This window comes from Dendrobates tinctorius, unplaced genomic scaffold, assembly GCF_039654945.1.
Source record: "Dendrobates tinctorius isolate UK_male_01 unplaced genomic scaffold, ASM3965494v1 ptg000028l, whole genome shotgun sequence".
Classification (NCBI taxonomy): Eukaryota; Metazoa; Chordata; class Amphibia; order Anura; family Dendrobatidae; genus Dendrobates; species Dendrobates tinctorius.
The window spans coordinates 21484248-21495000 of NW_027361696.1; the positions used below are offsets into that span (position 1 = coordinate 21484248).

A 10753-nucleotide genomic window follows, 5' to 3' on the forward strand; every position below is an offset into this window, starting at 1 on the left:
GGGTGCAGGGGGCTGTATAGATTCTGGAAGGTTCTCTACTTGTGCTCCCCCCACAGGTGCTGCTCTAGAGGCAGCGATCATCTCAGATCCTATAAATGACCACAGGAGAGGTCACTGCAGATTATTCATAATCCCCCTGATGTTTGTCTATACTGCCCCCTACAGGCAAAATCGCAGCACAGGAGGAGTTCACGAAATGTGACTGGCAATGGAAACATAGTCACCGGCTATAAATAATCTCCAGCGTCCTCCGGGGTCCATGATATCTGATAGGACACAAAGCAGGGAAAGATACACAGATCTCACAGCTGCTCTGATGGCATCACCACAGACAACTAAACAAACAGCAGAGTCACTATATGGCCGGGATCACACTACCGTGTGCGATGCGAGAAACTCGCACGAGTCTCTCACATCAACACCCGCCGGCACTCAGGACCGGAGCTGCGGCTGCTTGTATTTCTATGTTTTTCTATGCAGCCGCAGCTCCATTCCTGAGTGCCGGCGGTAGCGCCGGGTGTTGATGCGAGAGACTCGTGCGAGTTTCTCGCATCGCACACGGTAGTGTGATCCCAGCCTATGCATCATTATCTTACACTATACTCCAGAGCTGCACTCACTATTCTGCTGGTGCAGTCACTGTACATACATTATTGATCCCGAGTTACATCCAGTATTATACTCCAGAGCTGCACTCATTATTCTGCTTGTGCAGTCACTGTGTACATACATTATTGATCCCGAGTTACATTCTGTATTATACCCCAGAGCTGCACTCACTAATCTACTGGTGCAGTCACTGTGTACATACATTACATTACTGATCCTGAGTTACATCCTGTATTATACCCCAGAGCTGCACTCACTAATCTACTGGTGCAGTCACTGTGTACATACATTACATTCCTGATCCTGAGTTACATCCTGCATTATACTCCAGAGCTGCACTCACTATTCTGCTGGTGCAGTCACTGTGTACATACATTACATTACTGATCCTGAGTTATATCCTGTATTATACCCCAGAGCTGCACTCACTAATCTACTGGTGCAGTCACTCTGTACATACATTACTGATCCTGAGTTACATCCTGTATTATACTCCAGAGCTGCACTCACTATTCTGCTGGTGCAGTCACTGTGTACATACGTTACTGATCTTGAGTTACATCCTGTATTATACCCCAGAGCTGCACTCTCTATTCTGCTGGTGCAGTCACTGTGTACATACATTACATTACTAATCCTGAATTACATCCTGTATTATACCCCAGAGCTGCACTCACTATTCTGCTGGTGCAGTCACTGTGTACATACATTACATTACTGATCCTGAGTTACATCCTGTATTATACCCCAGAGCTGTACTCACTATTCTGTTGGTGCAGTCACTGTGTACATACATTGCTGGTCCTGAGTTACATCCTGTATTATCCTCCAGAGCTGCACTCACTATTCTGTTGGTGCAGTCACTGTGTACATACATTGCTGGTCCTGAGTTACATCCTGTATTATCCTCCAGAGCTGCACTCACTATTCTGTTGGTGCAGTCACTGTGTACATACATTACTGGTCCTGAGTTACATCCTGTATTATCCTCCAGAGCTGCACTCACTATTCTGCTGGTGCAGTCACTGTGTACATACATTACATTACTGATCCGGAGTTACATCCTGTATTATCCTCCAGAGCTGCACTCACTATTCTGCTGGTGCAGTCACTGTGTACATACATTACTGATCCTGTACTGATCCTGAATTACATCCTGTATTATCCTCCAGAGCTGCACTCACTATTCTGCTGGTGCAGTCACTGTACATACGTTACTGGTCCTGAGTTACATCCTGTATCATACTGCAGAACTGCGCTCACTAAAACTGAAGTTAATGGGCCTGTAACACTTAAAAGTGTCAGAGTTGTTAGAAGATATTGGTATGATCTGAGGTTTTCAGCACTGTAAATAATTTGATAACAGAGCAATAGACGATGTAACAGTTGGGATGGTCTGATCCTCTGTGCTGAGGATGAGTCACTGTCTCTGTGGCTATTTTTGCAGTTGTCGTTCCTGGATACTTTCCATGGTTCTGGCGGTGTCAGTGATGTTCCGGTTATTTCCAGAGCTTTCTTTGGGTCCGCGGAGGGGGGCACATATATATATATATAGCCGCCGCCGCCGTCTCCGGAGCTCAGTCTGGGACCGCAGTCATGGATATCACCATCCATCACCCCTGGATGCGCCGGCCTCTCATGGCTCAGCCGCTCTTCCCCAGCCGCATCCTGGGTCAGAGATTTGGAGAAGGGATCCTGGAGTCGGATCTGTTTGCATCTATGATCAGTCCGTATTATCTCCGCTCACCCAGCATTACCCCAGCGGAAGCGGGGCTGTCCGAGGTCTGCAAGCACTTGTGGGGTCACTGACTACAGGGTCCGACTGCGACCAATCTAGTGGATGACGCACTGTTATGGGGGATAAAAAAAAGGAGCAGCCGACATCACATCAGATAATACTTAGGATGCACACTCAAAGTCCATAGAGCCAATTGGACAAAATACAACAGAAAAAAGGAGCAGCAATGTTATGGGGGACCTGTGGATGACGCATTGTTATGGGCATTTGTGGATGATGCACTGTTATGGGGATCTGTGGATGACGCCCTGTTATGGGGATCTGTGGATGACGCACTGTTATGGGGGATCTGTGGATGACGCACTGTTATGGGGATCTGTGTGTGACACGCTGTTATGAGGGATCTGTGGATGACTCAGTTATGGGGGATCTGTGGATGACGCACTGTTATGAAGGATCTGTGGATGACGCACTGTTATGGGGATCTGTGGATGATGCACTCTTATGGGGGATCTGTTGATGATGTACTGTTATGGGGATCTGTGGATGATGCAGTTATGGGGGATCTGTGGATGATGCACTGTTATGGGGATCTGTGGATGACGCAGTTATGGGTATTTGTGGATGATGCACTGTTATGGGGGATCTGTGGATGATGCACTGTTATGGGGATCTGTGGATGATGCACTGTTATGGGGGATCTGTGGATGATGCACTGTTATGGGGATCTGTGGATGATGCACTGTTATGGGGGATCTGTGGATGACGCACGGTTATGGGAATCTGTGGATGACGCCCTGTTATGGGGGATCTGTGGATGACGCACGGTTACGGGGATCTGTGTATAACGCACTGTTATGGGGATCTGTGTGTGACCCGCTGTTATGAGGGATCTGTGGATGACTCAGTTATGGGGGATCTGTGGATGACGCACTGTTATGAAGGATCTGTGGATGATGCACTGTTATGGGGATGATGCACTCTTATGGGGGATTTGTTGATGTACTGTTATGGGGATCTGTGGATGATGCAATTATGGGGGATCTGTGGATGACTCACTGTTATGGGGGATCTGTGGATGATGCGCTGTTATGGGGGATCTGTGGATGACGCGCTGTTATGGGGGATCTGTGTGTGATACACTGTTATGGGGGATTTATGGATGATGCACTGTTATGGGGGATTTGTGGATGACACTGTTATGGGGGATGTGTAGATGATGCACTGTTATGGGGACCTATGGATGACGCACTCTTATGGGGGGGTTTATGGATGACGCAGTTACTCCCACATATCACGACACCTATCCTCCTCTGCACAGGTAACGCTGGATAAGGATCGGTTCTCGGTTCTTCTGGACGTGAAGCACTTCTCCCCGGAGGAGCTGACGGTGAAGGTGGTGGGAGATTACGTGGAGGTTCACGCCCGGCACGAGGAGCGACAGGTAAGATTTTCGCTGACAATACAATCCCCATCATTGGCTCCTTGTTTTAGTGGGGTCCCCAAATTGCCCCATTATCCTCGGCTGGTGGAGACTAATGATGATCATGTCCTGACATCACAGCTGAATCTTTGTTAAAATGTAGACATTCCCTCGAGAGCAGAACTCTCGCTTCTCTCTGGACACCGATACAGTGTAACCAATCTTCAGCTGTGTTGCTGCCATATCCCTGAGCACTAACTGCCTCTTCTGTCTCGCAGGATGAACACGGTTTCATCTCCCGGGAGTTTCACCGCCGCTACAAGGTCCCTGCGATGGTCAACCCTGCTGCAATAAGTTCTGCTCTCTCTGCGGAAGGTCTGCTCTCCATCCAAGCCCCCGTCACAGACAGCAGCAAGACGGAGGAGAGGAGCATACCCATCGCCAGGCAGTGAGCCCCACAGGCTGCACCAACATTTAGGGCACCAGCGCCTTCTAGTGGTCAAAAGTGTGTTTGCACCCCAAATTAACAGATGCCCTCACCCCTGTGGCTTTAATAGTTTGTTTATATACGGCAGCTAGAACATCCCAGCGTGCTTTACATACACAGCTGCCATGTATGACCACAGTCGTTCCCCGGCCAAACATGGAGGCAGTGGAGAAAGCTTTACTGACCGATATCCGGTGAAGAAGTAAATTAAAGGGGTCGTCCGGGACTAAATTTGTAATAATTTTATATCCTAATGTTACTCAGTTTGCTATTAGTTGTGACACAATCCGGGAAGGGGCAATAATGGCCGGTGATGGTGCTGCCAGCCGCCATCTTGGTACTCCCGAGAGACCTGGCCACCCGGTGGACTTTATGCCTTTCACAAACACTGCAGTATCAAGGTAGAGCGATAAGAAGACCCCTTAAGGGAAATTGAGAAATAAAATGTAATAATATACAGTGGGTACGGAAAGTATTCAGCTCAAAAGGGTGCGTCTACTCAGTACTGAGCAAAGGGTCTGAATACTTATGACCATGTGATATTTTGGTTTTTCCTTTTTAGTAAATTTGTAAACATTTCTGTTTTGTTTCTGTCAAGATGGGGTGTAGAGTGTACATTAATGAGAAAAAAAAAAAAATGAACTTTTTTGAATTTACCAAATGGCTGCAATGAAACGAGGAGTGAAAAGCTTAAGGGGGCCTGAATACTTTCCATACCCACTGTATACCTTATATAATATATAAAAATATTTAAAAAAACATTTTTAAAACTTAAAAACCAAAATTTGCTCATAGAAATAAAATTAAATCATTAATTGTCACCACTCCCGTAAAAGTCCAATGGGTGAAAAAGGAAAAACGTCATAAAGATTGAAATGCCAAAACAATTGCATCGCACCCCCCAAAAGAAAAAAATGTTGTAAGAAGCGATCAAACATTCATATGTACCCCAAACCGGTATCAATAAAAACTACATCTGGGCACAGAAAAAAAAAACCTTACACAGCGATAATAAAGTTACGGGAGGAGGGAAAACAAAAGTGCAAAACTTCCAACTTAAGGGATCAAATTCTGAAAGATATACTTAGTCCTGGATGATCTCTTTAATACCCCGTATTCAGTTTCCATACTGTCACAGTAGCGCTTAGCGGGGGGCCGTTGGAAATAAAGGTGTAAAAATACCGCCAAAGCTCCAAAGTGGTGAGAAATAAATGGTTAATCACACCGGAGTCATTTTCTTCTTTAGTGGATCACCTTCGCGATTTAGATCAAGGAAGGATGACAGCGCCCCCCGGTGGTGAACACAGGAATGAAGGCGGCTCTACATGGATCTCCATCAGGATCTGGGCCGGTGCTGGCCACAATGATCCGTGCACCATACTTGGCCCAAATGTCCCACTTAGGCTGCTTTCACACATCCGGCTTTTTGAATCCGGCACGATGCGGCGAAAAGTGTGAAAACCGGATCCGGAATTGGATCCGGTTTTGGCACATAGAATTTAATGATCGCCGCATCGTGCCAAATGGACATGCGGCACCTCCGTTTTTAGCCAGAAGTGTAAAATCTGCGTCGTCCGGCGTCAGCAAAAAACGTTGCCTGCAACGTTTTTTTGCAGCGCCTGAACGGCTTTTTCAACAGTGCATGCGCAGACACTGTGAGGTTTAACCCACAAGTGCCCGGCGCGCACCTCTCTCCCCCCCGGTGCGGCTCCTTTAAAATGCTTTCCAACCGGATCAGGCATCGCATCTGCATCCGGTGTCACCGCTGCAGGCCTGATCCGGCGATACGGCTTTTCACCGCACCCCTGACGCCGCATGTGTGAAAGCAGCCTTATCGTAATCCACATCGCAGAACCACTGAGAAAGACTCAAGAACCTCAGACTCCAGGACGGTCAGATTCAGTACTTTATCACATTCAATACGAATTAGGAGAAAACCAATAAAATAACACAAGACAGAGCTAGGGGATAACTCCTAAACTTGTGACTACCCCTTTAAGGGGGTCATCCATTACCTTCTTATTGATTCCAGTCTGCTGCTCTAAATAAAATTAAAAAAAGCCATCTTTACTTCCCCGGATAGGTGCCGCCTCTTGGCGGCCTCGTCTTGTTACGTGACCACCGCCGTATTCCCTCTTCGGTCAATGCAGTTGAAAGTCCCCACTGACAGAATAGGGAAGGGCTGACGATCTGATCGGCTGCAGCGGTCACCCGAGTGGTGGGAGACACAGCCCTGGACCGGGGATGGTAACCATTTAAGATTTTGCACAGCAGATTAGAATAGGTAAAAGAATCCAAAAGTTTAGAAATAAAATGTTGAAGTTCCACATTATGGCTGCAGCGGCCGGATTCAGATCCCCATCTTCTCCTCCAATGATGGCATCGAGCGATGGACCGTCAAAGCTGCGGCTGCTGCGTCACTGCCGCTCGTACATCTCCTTCAGAATCTTCATGCTCTGAGCGTATCGCTGCTGGTTTCGATAGGACCTTTCCTTCCACCTGTCGCATACAAATAATGGTTATTCTTTCTGAATATGGACAGAGGGATCTGGGGAGCACAGTGATATTTCCGCCTCCTCTTACCTCTGCCGAATCTTCTTCCAGTGGTGCATATTTTGGCAGATGAGCGCTGACATGCTGGGGGTCCCATCTTCGTTCTGAAATGTGAGGGGAGATATTAAAGCTGATGGGTTTGCTGCTGTTGTACTGCATCTCCTGCAGCCACCAGTAGAGGGAGCTCAGGGGAGATGGGTTTATTATGGAGTCCTCCGTGTGCTGTGAGCTTGCCCTGCTGGCCGCCAATATGTATCCTGATAACGGCCACCACTACGCCTCTTACTCGGGCGCCATTTTCCTGCGCAGCTCATTTTGGCATCGCAGCGTGCTGATGGCGTCATGATCCCACACCCTCGAGCCGCGTGTATGATCAGCCCCCCAAAAAAATAATGAAAACAGTACTTGTAAGTTGTCCTAAAAGGTACTAATGGAGCCACCACTGCCTACTTGTACAGGCCCAAACCATCCTTGGTTGGAGCATTAGTTCTGCTGCTCCGTCCATCTCCATGTATGGAAACAATGGAGCCCTCTCCGTCCTGATGTGTGGTGTACGGATCACTGCCATAATGGCCGCACTCACCAATTCCATTACGGGGGGCACCTCTTGAAAAGGAAGGGGTGACGGTATCCTCAGGTTGATCGGTTCTCCGGTTTCTTTAACCGGGCAGGAGGACGGTGCCGGCATCTGGTAGATGTTCTGAGAGCTACCGTTCACTACGTCGCCCTGAAGGTTTGAGAAAGGATCTGATAAATCTGTGCGCTCCAGCTGTGGAAGAACTACAACTCCCAGCAGGGAGACCCCTGCGGACAGTACCTCCTCTGATGGCGGTGGAGTCAGCGGGGGCTCAGGGACTTTGCTTCCTGGAGAATTTCGGAGCCAGGCTCGGCACACGGGGTACAGCGGCGTGTCTTCTGAGAACTGCGCCAAATCCACACTGCGGTCAAAGAGGCGGATGACAAATGTGTCTGCGAGACAGAAGATAAAAGGGGTTAATATTATTTACCCCCGCTGGCCACCGGGGGACATCCTTCCTGACTCACTGCTCTTGGGGAGCGTTGCTTCCGGGAGTCCGTCCTCCTCTTTTCGTTTTTTCCGGCGATGGTGCGAGGGGCGCACGGACGACCTGGTGACCACAGGGCAAAATAAGAGTGTGAACCGAGAGCATAAACCACAAGGGGTTAATACTGAGGACCCCCAAATATCCTGCTATAGAGGGGGATCTGGGTGCCAGAGAAGGGGGCAGAACAGCACCCACCACACGGATGCTGTATGTCCGACACCTTTCTATCGCAGCCGTGACCTCTGTATGGGACCAGACAGATTGTCCTTAGACCCCCAATATATCGCACCCCTCTATACACACCCCACAACACAGGAATATTATATATATCTGCCCTGTCTAGGGTTCTTCTGAAAAGGAGATTATGAGCATAGCCACACCCATCAGCTCCTCTCCTCCAATCAGCACTGTGGAGAACACTGCTGATGATGCAGATTGGCCAGAACCTCTCCCGACTATGCATTGCTCCACTGTCCTTTCCAGCAGGATGGCAGTCACAGTGACAGCGCCCCAGACTCTGTATAAGCCATTCAGGAGAATTACCTCTTTCCGGCAGCAGATGGAGAAGAGTCTCTGGAAAAGACAAAAAACAAAAAAGAGGAACCCGGTCATAAGAAGAACTTTGTGTACAACGCCAAGAGGAAGCCCTGGTTCTGCTGACTCGCCGATTATGCCGCTCTATGAACGCCTCGGACTTTCGCATCTTGAGGATGGAAAAAAGCAGAAGTGTCCGATGTGAGAGTCGCAGCGCAGGAGAGTCACATGGCTCAATTTTATTAACTCTTTAAAGGGAATCTGACACCAGGTTTATGCCTTGATTCTATTTGCCGAGGTCGTTGCCAGACCCGCTCTAATTGTCACATCCATCTACAGGAGTGCATACTTCTGCATTTTTTAACCTCTTCAAGACATGACGTATATGTTGTATCCCTGCCTTTGATGCGAAGCCCGCATCTTTCGCAGTACATGACAAATGATTTAATTAGCCATCATGTGCCTTTAACAGCGGTGGGTGGATCGGAGCCCCCCTAATCCCAACGGATATTAACAAGTTAAGTCCTGCTGTCAATCATAGGAAATGAGATTTAACATAAGCCGGTCTAAAGCGTGCCACAAATCCCAACCCATGTCACATAAATCGGCGAGGGGCCGCCGATGGGTTATAATGAAAGCCAGGGTCTGCAGAAGACCCCGATGCCTGTCACTAGGAATCTCCTCAAAGGAGATAGAGATTTCTTCTATACATAGCAATGCTGAAGCCCAGCCATGTGTAGCAGAGACTATCAGACGATCGCAGCTTCAAGTCTCCTAAGGAAACTATTAAAGTGAAAAAAATTATATATATATATAAAGCTCAAAGTGTGTGTGTGTGTGTGTGTGTCCGGGATAGGCATCCGCACCGTCGCAGCTACAGCCACAAAATTTGGCACAGTCACACGTCTGGACCCCGAGAGCATCCTAAGCTATGTTGTGAGGCAAAATTTTAACCCCGCACGTTCCAATTCACCAAACAATTTTGCCCCTATCTACATACTGGGGGAAAAAGTGTGTGCGCGTCAAGCCCCGCCCTTCATTATGATGTCATAATGCCCCTATTTGCATACTGGGGAAGCAGTGTGTGTGTGTCAAGCCCCGCCCCTCATTATGATGTCACAATGGTTGCCATGGCGACGCTGATGTCATCATAGGTTGCAAGCCCTGCCGCCGCTCATTATGATGTCATAATGGTTGACTATGGAATGGAGAATGTGTGATGAGTATATGTGTGTCATGAGTATATGGGCACCGGAATATGGGATGGAGGATATGTATGACAGGTATATGGGCACGGGACTATGGGATGGAGGATATGTATATGGGCACGGGACTATGGGATGGAGGATGTGTGATGAGTATATGGGCACTGGACTATAGGATGGAGGATATGTATGATGGGTATATGGTCACGGGACTATGGGATGGAGGATGTGTGATGGGTATATGGGCACTGGACTATGGGATGGAGGATATGTATGACAGGTATATGGGCACGGGACTATGGGATGGCGGATATGTATATGGGCACGGGACTATGGGATGGAGGATGTGTGATGAGTATATGGGCACTGGACTATAGGATGGAGGATATGTATGATGGGTATATGGTCACGGGACTATGGGATGGAGGATGTGTGATGGGTATATGGGCACTGGACTATAGGATGGAGGATATGTATGATGGGTATATGGGCACGGGTCTATGAGATGGTGGATATGTATGATGGGTATATGGGCATGGGACTATGGGATGGAGGACGTGTGATGGGTATATGGGCACTGGACTATGGGATAGAGGATATGTATGACAGGTATATGGGCACGGGACTATGGGATGGAGGATGTGTGATTGGTATATGGGCACTGGACTATGGGATGGAGGATATGTTTGACGGGTATATGGTCACGGGACTATCGGATGGCGGATATGTATATGGGCACGGGACTATGGGATGGAGGATGTGTGATGGGTATATGGGCACTGGACTATAGGATGGAGGATATGTATGATGGGTATATGGGCACGGGACTATGAGATGGCGGATATGTATGATGGATATATGGGCATGGGACTATGAGATGAAGGATGCGTGATGGGTTTATGGGCACTCGACTATGGGATGGAGGATATGTATGATAGGTATATGGGTACGGGCCTATGGGATCGTGGATATGTATGACGGGTATATGGGCACGGGCCTATGGGATGGAGGATAATTATAATTTGTTATAACTAACCACAGTTAGTTACTAAGCCCGGGCAGCGCCGGGCTCTTCAGCTAATAAATATATATAATATATATATATATATATATATATATATATATATAATATATATATAT

The 10753-nt window shown here is 47.9% G+C and overlaps 2 protein-coding genes across 4 annotated transcripts in view; one reads left to right on the forward strand and one right to left on the reverse strand.

Annotated features, from left to right (window-relative positions):
* The first annotated feature begins 486 nt into the window (after nt 1–486).
* On the forward strand, nt 487–5481 carry HSPB6 (heat shock protein family B (small) member 6). The gene is made up of 3 exons (XM_073570418.1): nt 487–2391; nt 3669–3791; nt 4049–5481. The coding sequence occupies exons 1-3, from the start codon at nt 2206–2208 to the stop codon at nt 4220–4222; spliced, it is 483 nt and encodes a 160-aa protein (XP_073426519.1). The 5' UTR covers nt 487–2205; the 3' UTR covers nt 4223–5481.
* A 664-nt stretch (nt 5482–6145) lies between these two features.
* The window catches only part of LIN37 (lin-37 DREAM MuvB core complex component), a 13982-nt gene continuing 9374 nt past the window's right edge, over nt 6146–10753 (reverse strand). For all 3 annotated transcript variants that reach the window (XM_073570416.1, XM_073570414.1, XM_073570415.1), the window contains exons 5-10: nt 8418–8447; nt 7855–7937; nt 7628–7779; nt 7394–7537; nt 6841–6914; nt 6146–6756 (exon numbers count right to left, since the gene is read on the reverse strand). In XM_073570416.1, the coding sequence (XP_073426517.1) occupies nt 6675–6756; nt 6841–6914; nt 7394–7537; nt 7628–7779; nt 7855–7937; nt 8418–8447 (565 nt within the window). In that variant the 3' untranslated portion in view covers nt 6146–6674. The remainder of the gene's footprint in view (nt 6757–6840; nt 6915–7393; nt 7538–7627; nt 7780–7854; nt 7938–8417; nt 8448–10753) is intronic.

Coding starts and splice junctions, on each gene's coding strand:
- HSPB6 (XM_073570418.1), top strand. CDS start 2,206: ATGGATATCACCATCCATCACCCCTGGATGCGCCGGCCTCTCATGGCT. Junction 2,392..3,668: donor CGGAAGCGGGGCTGTCCGAG/GTCTGCAAGCAC, acceptor TCCTCTGCACAG/GTAACGCTGGATAAGGATCG. Junction 3,792..4,048: donor CCCGGCACGAGGAGCGACAG/GTAAGATTTTCG, acceptor TCTGTCTCGCAG/GATGAACACGGTTTCATCTC.